We start from the raw sequence: 21,779 nt of genomic DNA on the forward strand, positions 1-21,779 counted from the left end.
GTAATGACTGAGTTAGATTCCTCTCTGACGTGTGTGTGTGTGTGTGTTGTGGAAACTCTGATGTCTGAATGAACGCATTACAAGGTTTTGTGGAGACTCTGTTGCATAGTGGTTTGCAGTCTTGCATTTTGAATATCTTTATGTCATTATTGCTATTATAATAATTCATTTATTTATAGTGTTGTATGTGTTTGGTGTCTGGTAAAACTCTGTTGTCTTGTTTAAACGCCTGCTTTTGCTTACTCTGTGCTTTTAATTTGAAAGGGGCTTTAAAAGGAAACTCTGCTTACTTACACAAACACTGGTCATTGAAAAACATGTGTAAGAAGTACACCGATCAGTCACAACATTAAAACCACCAACCGGTGAAGTGAATAACTGGGTCCTGGCATTTTATTTGGATGTTGCTATGGTTTGTCCATCCACTTGAACACTGTGCAGGCCCACCACACCCCCATGGCAACGTCAAGGAGGCGTTCCTTGCAATCTGATGCCATGTGTTCCCCAGCTAAGCGACTCACAGACATCCAGCCACCCACGTTATGTGAAAGAGAACGGGATTAATTAAACCAGGCCACCTTATTTCATTGCCCCGTGGTCCAGTTCTGATGCTCACACACACCCTTTGCAGTGGACAGGGGTCGGCATGCACATACCACACGGGCCAGCCTTCAACCCCAGTGTGCATCAATCACCCTGCAGCCATCTCACACTCCTTGGATGACTTTAGATACTGGTACTGACCACTGCAGACTGGGAACAACCCACAAGAGCTGCAGTTTTGGACATGCTCTCACCAAGTCGTCTAGCAGTCAAAATTTCCCGCTCTTCAGAGTCGCTCAAAACTTCTCAGCTACTCCCTAACGAGTCCCGCCGACCGGCAGGTTCTGTGATAACGAGACGATCAGTGTCGTTCACTTGACTGGATGGTCGTAATGTTTTGGCTGATCAGTGTGGGTACACTTGGATTTCTAACTGCATGCACAAATAGTTGCGGCTTCAACAAAAAGACTAATTTTGCGGGATGTCACCAATCAGCCACAACATTATGACCACTGACAGGAGAAGTGAATAACACTGACCATCTTATGACAGAACAATGTTCTGCTGGGAAACTTTTGGACCTGGCATTCATTCATGTGGATGTAACTTAGACATGTAGCACCCACCTAGACCAGACCAGGCATCCCCACCCCATAGCAATGACACGCCTTGATAGCAGCAGCCATCCCCAGCAGGATGCAGCCTGACACACAAAAATGCTTTAGGAACAACTAAAAAAAAACATGAAGAACAACACAAGTTGTTGACCTGGCCTCCAAATTCACTAGATCTCAAACTCATCAAGCATCTGTGGGATGATCCTCAGAGGCCCCTCCTCTCAAAGGCGCCCCACTAACAAAATCCTGTTGCCAGACACCACAGGACACCCTCAGAAGGCCCATGCCCATGCCCTGATACACAATATTAGGCAGCTGGTCATAATGTTGTGTCTGATCGGTGTATCTCCCACTGAGCACCTCAATCTTTATTAAACTGATTCCCCCCAAAAAACAGACCTATTGATATGAGCATCAGTGCAGCTCGTGCTAACCTACTGACTCTTCCTGTCTGGCTCAACCACAGAGCAGAGTCTGGAGTTCAGCCTCACCGAGGAATACTGCCGCAACCACTTCCTGGTGGGTCTCCTGCTCAGGGAAGTGGCCGAGGCCCTGCAGCAAGCGCCCGAGGTCAGGCAGCTGGCCGTGAGCGTCCTCAAGAACCTCCTCATCAAGCACGCCATGGACGACCGTTACACGGCGTTCAAGGTGAGGCAGGGTGGGGCAGGACCGATGTCGACATCTGATATAACCACAGCTGTGATCGAGAGTGGTGATTCATTGCTTTGAAGAATTGAAAGTTGTTGTTTTGGCACCAGTTGTATACACCTAGATATCCCTAGCTTCATAGCGGTGTATTATTTAAATAAAAAAATAAAAAGTGGGGGGTTATTACACACAAGCAGGATCACACCACACACATAAAAGTTAATGTTTGACGTGACACCATTGGTCCACGTCAAATAAATTTCTATTTAACAATGTGTTAACTTCTACAGAAAGATACGGATGTCTGTTATGCAAACAACGCAGTGTGAAGACCACATATCTCGCTGATAAGAGGCGCTGGCCAGATGGCGTCCCGTTGTTATACTGCAGTCATGTACCCTTGCTGTGCATCATTTCTTTGCATTCATTGTTTCAGAACCAGCAGGCCAGGATCTGTTTGCTGTACATGCCGCTTTACGAACTGCTCTACCAGAACCTGAAGCAGCTGTCCGCCCAACCCAACACCTCCAGCCCCGGGCTCGGCCTCAATGTGAGTCGATCCCTTGACCTTGTCAGCTGTGTAGTTTCAGACAGGGGCATGAAGAAAAGTTCAAAAGATAAACTCTGATTCGTGAACAGAGTGGTTTTTTTTTTTTCAGTCATGAGTCATGATAAGTTTCTGCGGAGACGTGAGTCATGCGCTGTGTGTTTTCACTTTTTCCAGTCAAAAAGCAATAAAAAAGAGATAGCTGGAGTTAATTCAGTGGAATTTGAACACCTTATTGTTTATGAGGATCGTTCATCTCCGCATCTCCGAACGCCGCATCGATTTACATCTTGTTTTGTTTCCTCTCCTTCCATCTCGCGGTCGGCCAGGGCTCCAGAGACGACCTGATATCAAACACTTCCACGGACAGCAGGAGAATCAGCACCGCCATCGACAGAGACCACGGTGAGTTCCCGAAAACCGCAGATGCACTGTGTACATATGGCGTTCGGCCTCTTCCTGTTTACGTCTCGTTTGTTATCCGAGGCCCTCGGCGCCGCGGCTGCACAGAAATATTTTCGTTACGCACGACTTTGTCCATTAGCAGCACTCTGAAAGCGGACAGCTGCGAACCAGACACGAGTTCCCTGTACATTATTGTTTATTTCTTCTTGGGATTTTACACCACTTACCCGGGCCGGGCTTTTTCTGTTATGTTAAAGACTTTTTGATTTGAGCATCACTCACTTGTGACACGATGATGGTGTTAAAATGAAAGTGGTGCCCGAGACTGGACGAGGATCTCTCGGCTATAGCAGAATCAAAGGGGAGGGGGTTGAGGGGGGAGGGGGAGCGCGGCATACGTGGCATTTTTTGATCCTTTTCAATTTAAATGGCTTGTGTTCACCATCAGCTTCTTTCATGGGTGTGGAGGGAGGGGGGCGGCTGCTCGTCAGACGCTGATTGTTGGGGCTCAGAAGATGTGAGACTGAGAACGCTCAGACCCTTTGAGGTTAAGATATTCCCATTATGCTTAAAAATGTCAAAGTCAAACTCGTACAAAGTTCACAAAAATCAAAAGCAGTAGTCATGTTGACCTTTAGTCTCAAGTAGGAATCTTCACAGACATCCCACCATGTTGTTCAGTCGTTTCTGTTCCCTGGCAACATGACAAGAATCATGTTCTCAGACTTCGGACCCACGGAAGTCTTTACACATCTGGGTTCACAGGCCCACAGTAAGATATGTTTATCCGCCAGCTATTATGTTATGACTAGGAAAATATTTTTCAGATCATATACCATACTGCGCTTGAGAGAGTGATATCATTGTGCCAGTGATTCGTTTTCTTTCTGTTGATATTCTGCACTGACCCTGCAGGTCTGCCCGTCCAGAATGGCCACATTGTGAGGAGAGAGGACTCCAGAAGTTCTCTGTTCATGGACCCAGGAACCCCGGACAGCAATGAGGTGAAGACGCTTTTAACAGACTCGGCGAGGCAGGTGGTGAGCTGAGGAATTTGTAGAGTGCAAACAAGGACAACGACACCTCTGGGCAACTGAAAGTAGACTGAAGCGAGCTGTGAAAACATGTCAAGGCACTTTTTGTTCGCGTTTCCGCTGTCTGAGAAATCATTATGAAATCCATCACAGAGAAGGTGCAGCTGATTATACACAGATCAGCCACAACATTAAAGCCACTTGCCTGATATTGTGTTGGTCTCCGCAACAGTTGGGACTCATCAGAGAATGGACATGGGTCTTCTGAGGGTGTCCTGTGGTGTCTAGTGGGGGGGCTTTGAGAGGAGGGGCCTCTGTGGATCATCCCACAGATACTTTATCAGTTTGGGATCTAGTGAATTTGGAGGCCAGGTCAACACCTTGTGCTGTTCTTCTCGTTTTTTTTAGTTGTTCCTAAATCGTTTTTGTGTGTGTGTCTGTGTCAGGCTGCATCCTGCTGGGGATGGCTGCTGCCATCAAGGAGTGTCATTGCTATGGGGTGGGGGTGTCTGGTCTGGTCTAGGTGGGTGCTACATGTCTAAGTAACATCCAGACCAATGAATGCCAGGTCCAAAAGTTTCCCAGCAGAACACTGTACTGTCACAAGATGGTCAATGTTATTTACTTCACCTGTCAGTGGTCATAATGTTGTGGCTGATTGGTGACATCCCGCAAAATTAGTCTTTTTGTTGAAGCCGCAACTATTTGTGCATGCAGTTAGAAACCCAAGTGCACCCACACTGATCAGCCAAAACATAACGACCATCCAGTCAAGTGAACGACGCTGATCGTCTCGTTATCACAGAACCTGCCGGTCGGTGGGACTCATTAGGGAGTAGCTGGCAAGTTTTGAGCGACTCTGAAGAGCGGGAAATTCTGATTGCTGGACGACTTGGTGAGAGCATGTCCAAAACCACAGCTCTTGTGGGTTGATCCCGGTCTGCAGTGGTCAGTGGTCAGTCCAAGGAGTGTGAGATGGCTGCAGGGTGATTGATGCACACTGGGAGTGAAGGCTGGCCCTTATGGTAGAAAAGTGTCAGAACACACAATGCATCACAGTCTGTTTTGTATCAGCGCATGCCGACCCCCTACTGCAAAGGGGCGTGTGAGCATCAGAGCTGGACCACAGGGCAATGAAATAAGGTGGCCTGGTTTAATTGATCCCATTCTCTTTCACATAACGTGGGTGGCTGGATGTCTGTGAGTCGCTTAGCTGGGGAACACATGGCATCAGACAGCAAGGAACGCCTCCTTGCTCCTTCCCTGCTGTTGCCATGAGGGTGTGGTGGGCCCACACATGTCTAAGAAACGTCCACATGAATGAATGCCAGGTCCAAAAGTTTCCCAGCAGAACACTGAATTGTCACAAGATGGTCCATGTTATTTACTTCTCCTGTCAGTGGGTTTTAATGCTGTGGCTGTCAAACAGTGTATATGGGGAAAAACATTAGAAGTAGACTCTGTGATCACAGTCACCAACTGTGGGGTTCGACAAAAATTGGAGCAGCATTTCACAAATAGTTGTGGTAATACTTTGGATTATATTTCAGTGGCACAGAAAACATGGCACACTAAAACATAAGACTGCCTTCAACCAAATATGATGTTAAGAGTCCTGCAGTCACTCAGTTAAAGGGGAACTACTGTTTTTTACAACCTGGACCTTATTTCTAGCATAAAATACAATTGTTTACTCACCCATATAACTTTGGTGTCATTTGGAGTCCTTCGGGAGATATTTAGATCTGCGTATATCCATATAGTGGGAGTGACTGGGGCACCGAAACGCAGCCTCTAAATAACGCATTACCCGGGTTGTGTAGATTGACCTACAGACCACGGATGATGATAACAGGTAACTCCAGACTCAACGGGGAATAGCACTAGCGTATCATAACAAAAATATTGGTGAAATTAACGAGTTTCGCGGCAGATAATGCGTTATTTAGAAGCTGCGTTTCGGTGCCCCAGTCACTCCCACTATATGGATATACGCTGATCTAATTATCTCCTGAAGGACTACAAATGACACCAAAGTTATATTTTATGCCAGAAATAAGGTCCAGCTTGTAAAAAACAGTAATTCCCCTTTAACTGAGTGACTGCAGGACTCTTAACATCATATTTGGTTGAAGGCAGTCTTATGTTTTAGTGTGCCATGTTTTCTGTGCCATTGCAGATTGTCCAGGTTGTAAAAAACAGTCGTTCCCCTTGAAGCCAGTGCAAAGCTGATCTCAAAAACCATCATTAACTTCTTTAAGAAGCTTTTAGAGAGCCCCAGACACTCACTCCACTTGAACATCATTGAAAATCCTTGGGAATATCTTAATTCCTAAACAAACTAAACTGGCATTAAAGAACAAAGCCAGATTGCGACACGCCTGGGTCTGGACCAAAAAGTTGCCTTTGATCCCGTAGAGTAAAGACTATAGTCAATGGCCCACAAGAGAGAACCCTGCTGATACAGAGTACTGCCACCTCATCATACAAAGAGTGAGTTCCCTTAACGCAACATATTCTTTGCAGTGTCTACCAAGAACAACTTTTAAAACCAGACACAAGCGACGCCACACTCCAGCTTTGTTGCCAGTCCCGGCAGAAGACAGTCCAAAACAAGCCACCTTCCCGCCACTTAAAGAGCCGTCACAGATTTTATACAAAGATTTGTACTTCTTGTAATAACCAGGGGGGTAAGGCACATCACGAGGTCACGTACACACTCCATTTTAGATCGACATCAACTTTGGCGCGTCGGATGAGTTGGAACCATAATTTCCATTGTGCTAAGTCAGACCACGTCAGGTTTATTCATGTGAACACAAGCTTCTTCATGTTCCCCCGATGAGCTAGTGTGCATCTGTATTATGCACAGTTGGGTTTGTGGTGATCTGAAACACAGTGGTGAATTTTTTTCTCAACGCTGCACAACACTGGGCAGATTTCTTCACTTTTAAAAGACCAAATAAATTATGTAAATGTATGAGTGCTGAATCTGTGGGCATAGCATTTTTACACAGGCTTTGTAAGCCTGCATGTCACTTTCCTGCTGTAGCTCTGAAGTTAGAGGGACGCTTTCATGTGTGTTAGTTGAAAAGATGATGGTGTGATCTCCAGTTTTTCTTATACACAGGTGCCCACCAAGCCAATGGTTTCCATATATATCATTTTTTTGAGTGTAAGTGATGAAACAAAGAAGAAAAGCTGGAAAAGTGCACTATGTATGTGATAATTTTTTGAAAAAATACATACTAGTTCAATGGGAATACATTGGATTGGGGTGCTTCAGGCAAAGTCGAGAATTCCAGATGAACTGAGAGATGAACAAACGCCAAAACAGAAAAGTACAACATAAATGCTTTTAGGTGTCTTTGCCAGCCGCTACAGTTCCCTACATTGTTGTGTTTTACGTGCGCGCTCGCTTTCAAAAGCAAAGACATGAAACAGAGTCTCCCATTTGCATCCGTGCGAAAACATTTAACGTGTCAAGAGACTGAGAATGTGTTCCCATCTGTTGCAATCGGTTCCAGCTGCAGAGACGCTGCTCCACCATGAGCTGCAGCACCACCAAGCCTCCCGTCAGCAGACTGGGGCCGTATGAGATCAAGGGCCTCCTCTTCTGTTTCCTGCACATCGTCAAGACCTTGTCGGAGGGTGAGTGATGACCTGTCGCCCTGCTGCACGGTCAAGCCCTTCATCATCATCACACCCGAGATGCAGCACGGCAACAGATCCTTATCTTTTCTGAGAGTTTATCTAATAAAAATTTGTCTTGGCTATTGCAGAATGAACATGAATAGGGAATTGTCAGAATATGTGACACATTTTAAAAGACAATTAAGGAACTGTTTGCTCAAGGCAAACCGCGCCTTCTAAGAAAATAATTTGAACCTTTTTTGTTTTATCCATAGACACTTTAATGGCCTACTGGAACAAAATCAACCCTCAGGACATCATGAACTTCCTCAGTTTGCTCGAGTGAGTGGCGTGAGAATGAACCTATGCATCGCCGTGTTATAGCCCGTTGTAAGGGGCTCAGTTTGTTAGTAACGTTTTGTCAGGACACTATTAAAATAAACACTGACATCGCTGCAGACGCCTTCTCGACAGTCCTCTGTCGAAATGCAATGCAATATGAACTACATGGATCACAAATGACATTGCTGTGTTTACTCTCCCGGCAGGGTCTGTCTGTTTCAGTTCCGTTACATTGGAAAGAGGAACATTGGCAGGTAAGGCTGGAAAACGGCTGCAGCTCTTCTGTCTTCCTCGTCTTACCTGACTTATCTGGCAGTATCTGAAATGTGTAGCCAGGCTGTTCAGTTTAGTTCGGCTGCAAAGAAGCACGATTCTGGGTTTTATTGGTAAATTTAGTAGAAGTTTTTGCGTTGTGTGGTTGATACTGCTCGCGTTTAATAGCACCGTGTTTGTTTAAAGATACCGTGTATTTGCCTTCTTTCTTTGTGTTCCATGAATTATGAAAAGTTTCAGCAGCGGGGCCTTATCGACCTTCGTCATTGTTCTCTCTGCCTTTCAAATGCTTATCTCTCTCTTTTTTTCAATTTATTATTCCCGTACGTAGAAGCCAGGAGGTGTGTGTGTCGAAGCTGTTCTCCTCGGACAGGAAGTCTCAGACGATGCCGGCCATGCGCTGCAACCGTGGCAGCCTCATGCAGACTAAGATGAACCAGTTCAGCACCATGGAAGCCTCCTTCACTCTCAACATGGGTAACGACACCCGCCGGTTTATATGCAAAACTTTAGACGGCACAGTTTCTTTTGGGTTCATGTTCCTAATAGCGTGTCCAATAGAAAGGAACTGACATTTAACTGTAAGATTGATGAATAGGACTAGGCCTGTCAGTGCAGGTTGGAATTATGGGTAGGCGGGTAATTTAAACAATGTTCTGCCAGAGTGATGGAAAGAAAAAAGATCCTGAAAGTCATTATAATGACAACCCTTATTGAAATAGTAATTTAATAAAAAATAAAAAGAGGTGAGGAAATAATGAGTTAATATCATGAAATAATGAGTTAGTATCGTAAGATAATGAGTTAGTATCATGAAATAATGAGTTAGTATCCTAAAATAATAAATAAGTATTATGAAATAATGAGTTAGTATCCTAAGATAATGAGTTAGTATCATGAAATGATGAGTTAGTATCCTAAAATAACGAGTTAGTATCCTGTAATAACGAGTTAGTTGCTGCAAATAATGAATTAGTTGCTGGAAATAATGAGTTAATATCATGAAATGATGAGTTAGTACCTCAATGAATTAGATGCTGCATATAATGAGTTAGTTGCTGCAAATAATGAGTTAGTATCGTGAAATAATGAGTTAGCATCATGAAATAGTGAATTAGTACCTCAAAATAATGGGTTAGTTGCTGGAAATAATGAATTAGTATCGTGAAATAATGAGTTAGTACTTCAAAATAATGAGTTAGATGCTGCATATAATGAGTTAGTATCTTGGAATAATGAGTTAGTATCTTGGAATAATGAGTTAGTATCTCAAACTAATGAATTAGTATCCTAAAATAAGTTAGTTTCTCTAAATAATATATTAGTATCCTAAAATAATGACTCAGTATACTGAAATAATGAGTTTGTATCTCAAAATAATGAGTTAGTATCGGAAACTAATTAGTTTCTTAAAATAATGAGTTAGTGTTTTGGGCTTAAGAGTTAGTATCTCTAAATAATCAGATACTCAGCCAAATCTGATTATTCAGATTATTCTGACAGTAAAGGTCACCCACAAAAGGTGTATGCAATTAAATGATCATTATCTCTTCTTGTCAGTGCACAAGAAGTCTTTCAGACTCTTATCAACTTTATGACAGTTTTCATTTAATTTGTTCCGCCGTGCAGTAGTATTTGGCCTGGATCAGTTTTGAAAGAAAACAATGTTTGCAGGTGGATTTTGAGAGATTAAGTGAGGAGACAGATGCACAAGTTGAAGTTGAGGTCAGCCGGACTTGTGCCTTGTGATTATCTTACACAAATGTTGTTAGAGACACACACAATGAGCATTTGTAATATTTAGAACAAATAAACCTGCACTAAACAACAGTGCAACAGTAGCTTTGTATGTAAATGGGCACCAGGTAGCACACGGAGGCACCTGCTGTAAGACTGAGCAGACGGTTAAGCGTCACATTTTCCGAGGTGCCACCCAAACATACAACCATGTCCCTGGCCGCACTGTAACTCAAACTCGGTGAACTTTGTGTAATGGATACGGGGCCGTGACAGATCCGTGCAACGGCGCGTAAAATCCACAGCGACACTGAGCGCTCTGTTGCAGACAACAAACGGGAAGGTTTGCATGCGTGTTGACAAACTCCGTGCAGACGTGACATCCAACCGTGACCCTAAATAGGCATTAGGGCGGCGGCAGATCTCTGCATGCAAACGCACGGCAAAATGTTGCAGAGATAGGCCCCCCCCACACACACACACACACACACACACACACACACACACACAAACGTTGCATTGCTGCGTGTCTTTTCTTTACTAGTGCAGTGCCCGTCGGAAGTATGTATTCCTATAGTGGGAGCCTACAGGTGCTGTGTATGAGGATTAGTGGAAATATTAGAGCGGAGAAAACCTATTTTACCGATATATTTTACATTTCTTATCCAAACAACGTCAAACTTAGCAGTGCACATCTTCGTGCCCGTAGCGAGACACCTGCCCAGTTTCAAATCAATCGGGCCAACGGTTCGCGAGATATGCGTGCCACAGACAGACAGACACACAGACGCTTCTTGATTTATAGATAGATAGATAGATTATGCAAGTTAATGAGAAAACAAGGTGCTGGCAATCGACACAAAGACCTGCATCAAATGGCGAGTTGTGCAAGCTGTTCATCAGCTACGTTAAACAAAAGCTAATTAATTTTGTTTATGCTATCAAATCCAACGATGCATAATTTGCCTGATGAACTATATTCAAATGAGCAAATCAAAGCGGTTCAGACATCAGAAAAGGAGCCGCGCTGATACTTAAGCAGAACATGGCAATCATTAGCTTTTCCTGCACGAAACAAAGTCATTAATTACTTGATTGCACTTTAAACCATTAGCATTCCTGCGCTCTAATTTATTTATTCGTTGTGCGTGTGTGTGTTCTAGGCACGGGGCCGTCAGAAGCAGAGATCCACCATCAGGCTCTGCTGGAGGGCAACATCTCAACCGAGGTCTGCCTGAGTGTCCTGGACGTCCTGGCTCTTTTCTCTCAGTGTTTTAAGGTCAGCGCAAACCGCAGGGTCGTATAAATCACACTTAGTAGTCAGGTGACTCAGGCCTAAATAAACCAGAGCATGTGTACACTGTCTGCAGAATGTATTCCCGATACTGTGAGTGTGTTTGTTTGCATTACTCATGGTCTTGGTCGAGGTATGAGTGAGGCAAGCAGTCGTTTTAGGAATGTCTGTCTCTCTGTCCGTGCGTGTCTGTGTGCGTGTCAGACCCAGCTGCTGGACAGCGAAGGTCACAACCCCCTGATGAAGAAGGTGTTCGACGTCTACCTGACGTTCCTTAAAGTCGGCCAGTCGGAAGCTGCCCTCAGACACGTCTACGCCGCGCTCAGGGCTTTTATCAACAAGGTGTGTCCGTGCACTCATACACACTCACACACGTTCACGCAATGTATGTATGTGTGTGTGTGTGTGTGTGTAGCAAAGCTGCTGCGCTAGTGAAATCTGGATGCCTGAGATAAACGGCGATGGAGATAAGCTGCAGTGTTGAAATGAGTCATTTGGTGACGAAATCTGATGTAGATTCGTTGTTTGGGCTTCGCTCCCGACATTTTCCACTTGAAATAAAAGCAATGAATGCTGCCGCCCGCCTGGCCTCTCGGGGCATTACAACGCTCATTTATTTCCCCCCCACTCTGTTGCTAAGAAACGACGCGCACGGCTTCGTCGTAGTGAAGCAACCCTTGAGAAAAGTGGCCGTACGCGATAAATATTCCTAGTTTCCTGTGTTTGTCTGTGTCCGCTCCGGCCCGGTTTCCACATTCGCATGTTGCACTATTAGAGGCGTGTATTTTTAGATTTCCTATTTACATTATTCAGTTGCGGGGCAGAGAACAAGCTCGAACAAGATTCGATCTCAGAGCCGCAAGTGAAGACATGTAGCTCCCGAGGGAAGCGGCCACTTCCTCGTGTTATTCTGTGATATCAACAGCGGTATCGGTGTCGAATGCCTGCGCGATGAATCAGAGCGGAGACGCAGGAGAGACTCTGTTCTGGCATGTTTCTTCTGTTACAGTAAGAGCTGGCGTCTGCACACGGTCACAGGCTGTCAGCCGCCTCCAGAGGTGAAGAGCATTACCGAATGGAAAGTAATCCCCATCTGCGAGGTGTCACACTTAATATCCATAATATCTTAAATGTGTGCTAGAGCTGCACCGTGTTTTGGCTAATCTGCACACTCATAGCAAGGTGTTAATTCAAATTTCAAAGGTGTGGCTTGTTAGATTCTGCCGTTTTAAGATAAGCAAATCCCCTCAAAAGACCATGAGCAAAAACCAAACGATTCCACCTATATATTCTTCTTCTTATTCTTATTATCATCTTGCATGGATTAACCAGCGACTGAGACTAGTCCCTCAACAAATGCACTACTTGCACTTTACGATGTGATCTGTTAAAGCTTGCAAAACAATGGCTAAATGACTGTGCATTGTGTCAAAACCTGAAATTCACGTGGGAACGAGAGAACAACCGGCGGTTTTTGGTGTTTTCTTGAGGCTTCTTCGCTGTAAACACAATTAAATGTTGCAACGACTACAGTGTCCCCAGATCTGACCGCAACATGTTGCTGTAACGTATTTGCATGGTTCTGAGATGTTTCGAGACGTGATCCTTTGATGCGTTTTTTTGCGGAAGTCCCATTTCATGCTGTGCACGTACACTGCACCGCCAAAAGTATTCAGTCACCCATCCAAATCATTGCATTTGGGCGTTCCAGTCACTTCCACGGCCAGAGGTGTATAAAGTCAAGCACCTAGTCATGCAGACTGCTTATACAAACATTTGTGAAAGAATGGGTGGCTCTCAGGAGCTCAGTGATAAGAACAAGTCCAGTCCTGAAATTTCCTCACGACTGAATATTCCACAGTCAACTCTCAGTGGTGTCATAACAAAGTGGAAGTGATTGGGAACACTGGGGACAGCAACAGGCCACGTAGAATGACAGAATGGGGTCAGAGTGGGGCGCATAGTGCGCAGAGGTCGCCAACTTTCTGCAGAGTCACTCTCTACAGACCTCCAAACCTCATGTGGCCTTCAGATTAGCTCAAGAACAGTAGAGAGCTTCATGGAATGGGTTTCCATGGCCGAGCGGCCGCATCCAAGCCGTACATCACCAAGTGCAATGCAAAACATGCCGCTTTGCCATCTGGCAATGTGATGGATGAATCAGTGTTTGGCGGTTGCCAGGAGAACGGTACTTGTCTGACTGCATTGTGCCAAGTGTGAAGTTTGGTGGAGGAGGGATTATAGTGTGGGGTTGTTTTTTCAGGAGCTGGGCTTGGCCCCTTAGCTCCAGTGAAAGAAAATCTGAATGCTTCAGCATACCAAGAGATTTTGGACAATTCCATGCTCCCAGGTTTGTGGGAACAGTTTTGGGATGGCCCCTTCGTGTTCCAACGTGACTGCGCACCAGTGCACATGACTGGCCTGCACAGAGTCCTGACCTCAACCCAACTGAACTAGAGCGAAGACTGCGAGTCAGGCCTTCTTGTCCAACATCAGTGTCTGACCTCACAAATGCACTTCTGGAAGAATGGTCAGAAATTCCCATAAACATACTCTTAAACATTATGGAAAGCCTTCCCAGAATAATTCAAGCTCTTATAGCTGCAAAGGGTGGGCCGACATCATATTAAACCCTATGGATTAAGAAATGGGACGTCACTTAAGTTCATATGCGTGTACAGTAAAGGTAGATGAGCAAATACGTTTGGCAATGTAGTGTTAAAATAATGTAAAAATAAAAATCATCCTACATTTATTTCTCCAACAAGAACAGGTAGCAAAGACGGGTAAAAGAAATATTTATTCATACACCGTCACAGCCATCAGCCATGACATTATACCCACTGACGAGAAGACGTAAATAACATTCTTCCACCTGGTGACAGTTCAGCTTTTTTGCTAGGGACCTTTTGGACCTGGCGTTCATTCGTGTGGATGTTACTTGTTAGGGAGGTATTTGTGGTGATGCCGATGAAGAAGAAGAAGTACCAGAGTCCTGTATGTCTTATGCCTGAAGGAGTTTATTTAGGCTCGATCGAGGAGAACAGAAGCTTCGTCATCACGACATAAGTGCATGTCCGCCTCAATTCTAAGGGTCAAACAGTAAAGCTCAGATTCTTATACTAGAAAGGTGGGCCGAGGCAGCAAAGGGGAGATGTGTCAATATCCCATTGGCTATTATACATGATGACACATGATATAAACATGAAGATAAGGACTCACACCAACTAGGAAATACAAATTGTCAGACAGTGACGAAGGACATTATCATCCAACTCCACAGCTGTGCCTGCAGACAGCCAGGCAGTGAGACTGAAGGCGCCAAAAGAGGAACCACGGCCTTGGCATGTTCCTCAGAGAGAAAATAGGGCAGATAACTGACCCCAGCAGTAATCTAACATTAACTACACAAACTATCTATAGAGAAGAGAAATTATTCTTAGAATAATTACATTACTTAGACATGTAGCACCCACCTGGACCAGACCAGGCACCCCCACCCCATAGCAATGAGCCATCCCCACGCAAAACGGTTTAGGAACAACTCAAAAAAAACATGAAGAACATCACAAGGTGTTGATCTATCTTCTAAATTCACTAGATCCCTAACTGATCAAGTATCTGTGGGCCCCTCCCCTCAACCCATAGGACCCAAAGACCCCTACTAACAACATTCTGTTACCAGACACCACAGGACACCTTCAGAAATTCCCATGTCCATTCTCTGATGAGTCACAACTGTTTTGGAGGCACAAGAGAGACCTACACAATATTAGGAAGGTGCTCATAATGTTGTGGCTGATCGGTGTAGGATGGTTGAGCGGTCCAAGCCGATCTTACACCTTGCTAACCCTAACCCTAACCCTAACCCCTCACAATATTTTGTCCCAAACCCAGAATTTGACTTTAACACGTCAACGCTTTGTCCCCGCCAGTTCCCGACGGTGCTGTTCAAGGGCCGCGTGACGCTGTGCGAGGCGCTCTGCTGCGAGGTGCTCAAGTGCTGCGTCTCCAAGCTGGGGTCCGTGCGGGCCGAGGCGTCCGCCCTGCTCTACCTGCTGATGAGGAACAACTACGAGTACACCAAGAGGAAGACGTTCCTGCGGACACACCTGCAGGTAAAGCAGGGGTGGGGATTAAAAAAAGAAGAAGAAAAAGAGGAAGGAAGCGCCGTCCCTCCAGAGCGCCCGTTAACCACTCAAACGAACAAAAGAATCATTGTACACATTCAGTACTTGGTGGTCCCTTCACCCTGATGTTCACTTTTTTTTTCTTTTTTTTTTTGGTAAAACTCAAATCTCCGCGTACTTCACTTGCTTTTATAAGGGAGATGAAGAATGTGAAGAGTTGTTTAAACAGTTTAAACACAGGTGGCCCTGCTGAGTTTCAGAGCCTCCTGCTTCTCTACTTACACGGTAGCAGAAGGCCGTCCAGCTTTTCATTAGCCCTCGCTGGATTCTGTCAATACATGCACCATTCACACACCATTCATCTTTCTGTTTCTCCTCGCCCACTCTGCTTCTCTCAATCCCTCCTTTGTTTTTTTCCCCCCCCCCGTTCAGATCATCATCGCAGTCAGCCAGCTGATCTCCGACGTGGCGCTGACCGGCAGTTCCCGCTTCCAGGAGTCCCTGTCCATCATCAACAACTTTGCAAACAGCGACAAGGCCATGAAGGTACAGCAGACCTGAGCTAAAGAGAGAGAGAGAGAGAGAGAGCAAACCCAGTCGCGCTTATGACTCCCAATACAATTCAAATGAGACAGATAAATCAAGAAACTGCGAAAGCGAAGAGAAGAGAAGAAGAAGAAAATCAGTTTGTGATCCAAATCCCGGTGTTTATTCACTCCTTAGAGCGGCCAGCCACTTGATCTCACCCGTAAAAACTGCAGGGTGAGATCAGGAGATTTAATTTGGAGCTTGGCAATAAAACCTCTGTGGTTTGTTTGCACTGTAAATAGCTGTAAATTGTAGGAGATTCCAGCGTTACCGCATACATACGTACACACAGGCATTATACTGTGAAACATAAGGTAGTGTAGAAAGGTGTTATGTAACAAACTGATCGTATCTCTTTGTGTTTTACGGGAAACAAAAACCTCACGTGCAGCGTCTAACAGAAATCAAAGCGTAGCTGGGCTGGACTGAAAGAGATGATTTTGACTCTGTTAATGTCCCATTTGCTTGCGTCTTCTGATATTTGTCCGTGTAGTCCACAGCGTTCCCCTCGGAGGTGAAGGGCCTGACCAAGCGGATTCGCACGGTCCTCATGGCCACGGCCCAGATGCGGGAGCACGAGAAGGACCCGGAGATGCTCCTGGACCTCCAGTACAGCCTGGCCAGGTCCTACGCCAGCACCCCCGAACTGAGGCGCACCTGGCTGGACAGCATGGCCAGGGCGCACCTCAAGAATGGAGATCTCTCTGAGGTAGATTAGTTTCACTTTGTGCCATCCGTCCATCCCTTTACTGTCGTCTTATGACGACAAGCGTCGCTATTAGAACAATGTGGACGAGCAGGTCTCGTTTCTTCTGTTTGCCTGACTTGTTTGATGCGTCTTATCTCTCACTTCGGTGGACCAAAGATAAACACCTCATGGAACGTTAGTCCCTCCGTTTTAGGCTTTGTATTACAAATAATACTGGGCGCGAGGAGGAAGATTTGTTTTAAAAAAGGCTGACACTCATAAGGGCCAGGTTTCCAGGAAGTACTACTCACTTCAAGTCCCTCAAGGACAGAGAGCTCTGAATTAAAAAGGGGAGCCGTAACGCTTGTAATGTTATCAAACATCAAAAATGTATGAAGGGTGATTGATTCATTTCGGGCCTAATGTAGAAGAATTTGTTTTTCATTACCTCCAGAAATCCATTTGGCTTTCGTACATGCGTGAGTTGTTCTTTGTTCTGTCATTTCTGAGGCCGTCACGGTCACGTGTTGTGTATGACAGCAGGCACGCATTCCTGGATGACGTGTTGTCCGCCGATCTGTCGGTACGTCCTGAATCGCAGACACGCGCGGGGTAGGGCCTTTCCCGACTGGCCGATTAGTCGACTTTACTGCTGTGTCATGGCGCTTTTAGCAGGAAGTCGACTCGTCTCCTAGAGTAGACGCCTCCTAGGAGACAGGTGAGGAGCCCAGTGGGTCGTTGCAGCAAACTAGCAGCGGTTCATCAAGTGTGTGGAAATACTTCACTAAAGATGAAGCCCATTCTACCGTGACATGTAGAATATGTAAGTCAGCCCTGAAATACAACAAATGTACTACTGTAATGCACACTCATCTGAAAGGCTAACACTAGCAGAGGAACGACCTCTCAGCAGCAGTCAGTTAACTGCTTCACCAAACGTCCTGCGGTTAGGGTTAGGGTTAGGGTTGGGTTAGGTTAGGGGACAAGGCAGTAATCTTCCTCGTTAGGAGGAAGTTACTAAGTGCACAGGCGCAGGTTATCTCTTTTATAAATTAAAACCAGACAGTTTGAGATGCTCCTCCTTCCTTCACATGAAATAATCCAAATACATTTTTATAAATTTAATTTAGGGACCCTCAGGAAGGGTCAACCAACAAAGGCCATCCAGTGTACCCACTCCAATAGTTTAAAAATAAAGTTGGTTAGGGTTAGGCATAAAGTTCAAAACGTGCTTCTCCGGGGACAATTTCCTTGTGATGAAAACCCGGCCGCTCTGTTCACTGCCTGTTGCTGGTAACGACACCCGAAACATTCCACAGACGGACAGATACTATTAGACCAGCGGGGGTGACAAAAGCAAGGCCTCGCGTCATTGTTCATGTTTTTATGGTCATTCTTATCTTATGCAAAAACCTGCTGTCAAGTAATTCTCCAGTCAAATGTGAGATAGTTATCTTTGTGGGAATATCAGCAGGCAGAAGAGAAGATCTGCAGGGCGCATCAGGAAATTGTCTTGATGGCTCACCCTGTGTCCTCTCATGATTTCACAGTTAGGGTTAGGGGTTAGGGTTAGGGATAGAAGAGGGAGAAGGAGAGAAGGAGGCTGCACAAGAAATATTTGCTGTTCATTGCCTAAAGTTATTAGACCTTTAGCTGCCATACACGGAAAAGCCTACAATATATTATCTTACAACACCCTATCAAGTACTATTAAACACCGATTTATGTAGGCTAAACAGAGCTGCAGCGCCCAGTGTTGATAAGCTCGTGTGTTTATGATGTGGAGCGTGTGTTTGTTTTGTTTGTTTTTTTTTTTTGCCGCATAAAGCCTCATATTACAAGCGCCAGGCTGTCGGTGTTTATGGTGTCGACGTGGACTACGCCCGGCAGTACTCTGTGTTCAAGCTTCAATAAACTTGCAGGCGCTTGTGTGAGACGCTACAACATGTATTCAGGTCATGATCATGGATTTAATTGCTGCAAAGCATTACTCTCTACTGTGTTTTCATGTGTGACGTCATCGTCAGTTGAAAAAATCGTAACCCCCAGCACGGGGTCATCTCCTGTTCTCTCTCTGCCGTGCCTCACGTTCAACAGCCCACTTCTTCCCCTACCCCGAAAGAAGGAGCAAGCCTCGTCGCGTCCGGCCACTGTGTTCTCACGGACTTCATTGGAGGATAGCCACTTGATGTGAAGTAGAGGAGCATAGCACCAAGGCCAATGCCCATTCTCTCAGACGGAGCTTGCTTAAAACAAAATGTAATTACTGGAGGGAAAAATAGAGCTGATCTGCGTCTGCTCGTGTGACTTGAGCCCAAATTTATAGATCTCCTCCTGCCTTAAGCCACAAACGTATCAATCACTCCTCATATATACTTATACGGTTCAAATGAAGTATCATGAAAAGGATTTTATATGATAAATCAATTTACAGTGGTTTCTTAATATCAAACTGAGTTGGAGGTGAACACGATTAGAAGTAAACCGACACAGTGAGCTACTCTCGCATGATCTGACGTCACTTTGACGGCTGCGATGCCTCCGCAATGTTTTCCTTGGTTGCTCTCTGAGGAAGTTCAAAGGTCGGGACTGACTCGCGGCTTGAACTTGGGTGGTCCGGTTGCATGTCTCAGTTTAAGTTCATTTTATTTATTTGTGGTTGCTATTTTTAATCAAGGCTGGGAGGACAGCTTTACAAACAGGATGAGACAAGATGATCTACCAAACACTGAGGTTTAGTTTTTATTGTTTTTCTCGTCAGTTTTCTGGATTTTTGAAATTTTTTTTTATTGAGTTTTATCTATCTTTTATTCTTTAGAGTTTTATATATTTCTTTTTATTTTATTTTATTTAAAATATTTTTTTTTTTTTTGGTTCATTTTATTTTATGATTTTACAGTTTTATTTTATTATACTAATTTAATGTTTTTCCAATTTTCCAGATTTTTTTAATTTAATTTTTATTTTATTCATTATTTTTTTATTGAGTTTAATCTATCTTCTATTCTTTCTTTTTTCTTTTTTCTTTTTTTTTCTTTAAAATTTTAGTTTTCTGGCTCATTTTATTTCATGATTTCACAGTTTTATTTCTGTCATCATTTTATGATAAACCGTAAAACAATAAGTGGAACCAAGTTCCTTCCAGTAAATCCAAAGTAAACAGTAGGCCGTCTTTTGGACCAAATTAAACAAAAGGAAAAAACATAAACATGACAGTGATTATAAGTAGGCAGCTCAGTGTGCTTCAGTGGGAGAACAAATGCAGGAACAACAGCAGGTGAAGTTTTTCATCCCGAGCAGTTGTTTATATTCCACACTTTATGGGATATATCCAGTCGGTTTAGATGGAAGGTGCGGCTGCTATGGGCTAATTTCACAGCTGACAAGTTGAACACAAGGACTGATGCATTCCAGCCACGCCATGACAACCAGAATACACCATAAAAGCATGTAATGTCACGGAGTCTGCAATATAATGTATCACCTGAACTTTGACTTTTGCTTCACTGTAACTGTACACATATGTACCATGTACTGTAAAGCTGCATGAGATGTTCGCCCACTCCTCTGACGTGTGTTCTTCTTCCTGCAGGCTGCCATGTGTTACGTCCACGTGGCTGCGCTGGTTGCGGAATACCTGCACAGGAAAAGTAAGAAGACCCCTCTGCACAGACACGCAAACAGTGGCTCGAATTTCTTACTTTCTTACTTCATTTCACATGCGGCTTACTGTAACCAAACGCCAAGCACCGTGCTGACAGGACGGTAGTTATCTGATTTAAATTACAAGCTTAACTGACACCTTGAGGAAACAACCATTGTATGGTCCTACCGGGAACCGTGCACGCTCTTCAGAGAGTGTCGTGCTTCTCCGAGGACAATTTCCTTGTGATGAAAACCCGGCCGCTCTGTTCACTGCCTGTTGCTGGTAACGACACCCGAAACATTCCACAGACGGACAGATACTATTAGACCAGCGGGGGTGACAAAAGCAAGGCCTCGCGTCATTGTTCATGCTTTCATGGTCATTCTTATCTTATGCAAAAACCTGCTGTCAAGTAATTCTCCAGTCAAATGTGAGATAGTTATCTTTGTGGGAATATCAGCAGGCAGAAGAGAAGATCTGCAGGGCGCAGCAGTCCGTTCATAGACGGGGCTTATCTCTATATTTGTTTGGCGTCTAGACCAGAGTCAGCAGCATGGGGAACTGTCTGCTCTCGCTGTGTGATCTATCATTTATCCCTCGCAAAACAACAGGCCTAAGAATGACACACGTACCCGCGCGTTGCCGCAATCTCGAAACTTGCACAATTTTGTTTTATATTTTAATATATAAACTATTTCTTTGCTGTTCGTTTTCCAGAGCTGTTCCCCAGCGGCCTCGCTGCTTTCAAGAAGATCACCTTCAACATTGACGAGGAGGCCGCCATGAAGGAAGACACTGGAATGCAGGACGTCTATTACACTGAGGTGCGGCGTACTGTCATAAGACATTATCATCGTCACGGTTGTGAAACTTGAACGTTATCTCGCCGCTGACGTGCTGCGGGCTCTTCTTTTACATGTAAAAATTGTAGAAATTTGTTTATATTTTCATAAAAATTGGTACTGTGAGCTGAATTATTGAGGTACTGAAAATACCCTGCGCCACCTGGATTTAACTAAGCAAACAGGTACAAGCCTCCTATTGGATAATTAATGCATGGGTGATTATCTTTCAGCTGGCAACAAGTCATTTAACCCCAACTGATGCAATGAGTAGCTTCTCATTTCTTAAACAACCATGTCGAAAGACACATCCTGTGATCGTGGAAAAGATGTTAGTCTGTTTGAGAAGGGTCAAATCATTGGCATGCGTCAAGTAGAGAACTGTCCAAGGCATTATTAAAAACTGAAAGGATAGTAGAGGAACCATCGTCAAGAAGAGAGGCAGATGAAGTGATGCACCCATCATGCCTAGTGTCTACTGTACAAGCCTGTGGGGGCAGTGCTATGATCTGGGGTTGCTGCAGTTGCTCAGGTCTAGGTTCAGCAACATTATGTTGCCCAAAGAATGAGGTCAGCTGACTACCTGAATATACTGAATGACCAGGTTATTCCATCAATGGATTTTTTCTTCCTTGATTGCACGGGCATATTCCAAGAGGACAATGCCAGGATTCATGGGGCTCGGATTGCGAAAGAGTGGTTCAGGTAGCATGAGACATGAGATGAGATAAGATAAGACTTTATTTATTCTCGTACGGAAATTAGGGCGTAGGGGAACAACAGTGCAAGATAAACCATATTGCATCAGGTTT

General features: G+C 44.6%; 1 protein-coding gene across 5 annotated transcripts in view; it reads left to right on the top strand.

The window, feature by feature from the left end:
• Nucleotides 1–21,779, top strand: part of dock11 (dedicator of cytokinesis 11) — a 77,442-nt gene that overhangs the window by 40,638 nt on the left and 15,025 nt on the right. For all 5 annotated transcript variants that reach the window (XR_014699049.1, XM_084544083.1, XM_084544085.1 and 2 more), the window contains 15 exons: nt 1,627–1,808; nt 2,245–2,358; nt 2,685–2,760; nt 3,676–3,764; nt 7,322–7,445; nt 7,703–7,769; nt 7,976–8,023; nt 8,374–8,519; nt 10,943–11,058; nt 11,278–11,415; nt 15,009–15,191; nt 15,636–15,749; nt 16,285–16,500; nt 20,072–20,129; nt 20,843–20,949. Coding sequence is in view for 4 of the 5 variants with exons in the window: in XM_084544083.1 (XP_084400209.1) it covers nt 1,627–1,808; nt 2,245–2,358; nt 2,685–2,760; nt 3,676–3,764; nt 7,322–7,445; nt 7,703–7,769; nt 7,976–8,023; nt 8,374–8,519; nt 10,943–11,058; nt 11,278–11,415; nt 15,009–15,191; nt 15,636–15,749; nt 16,285–16,500; nt 20,072–20,129; nt 20,843–20,949 (1,778 nt within the window). In the remaining variant the exon portion in view is untranslated. The remainder of the gene's footprint in view (nt 1–1,626; nt 1,809–2,244; nt 2,359–2,684; nt 2,761–3,675; nt 3,765–7,321; nt 7,446–7,702; nt 7,770–7,975; nt 8,024–8,373; nt 8,520–10,942; nt 11,059–11,277; nt 11,416–15,008; nt 15,192–15,635; nt 15,750–16,284; nt 16,501–20,071; nt 20,130–20,842; nt 20,950–21,779) is intronic.

This window comes from Chelon labrosus, assembly GCF_963514085.1.
Source record: "Chelon labrosus genome assembly, chromosome: 1".
NCBI classification, from domain to species: domain Eukaryota; kingdom Metazoa; phylum Chordata; class Actinopteri; order Mugiliformes; family Mugilidae; genus Chelon; species Chelon labrosus.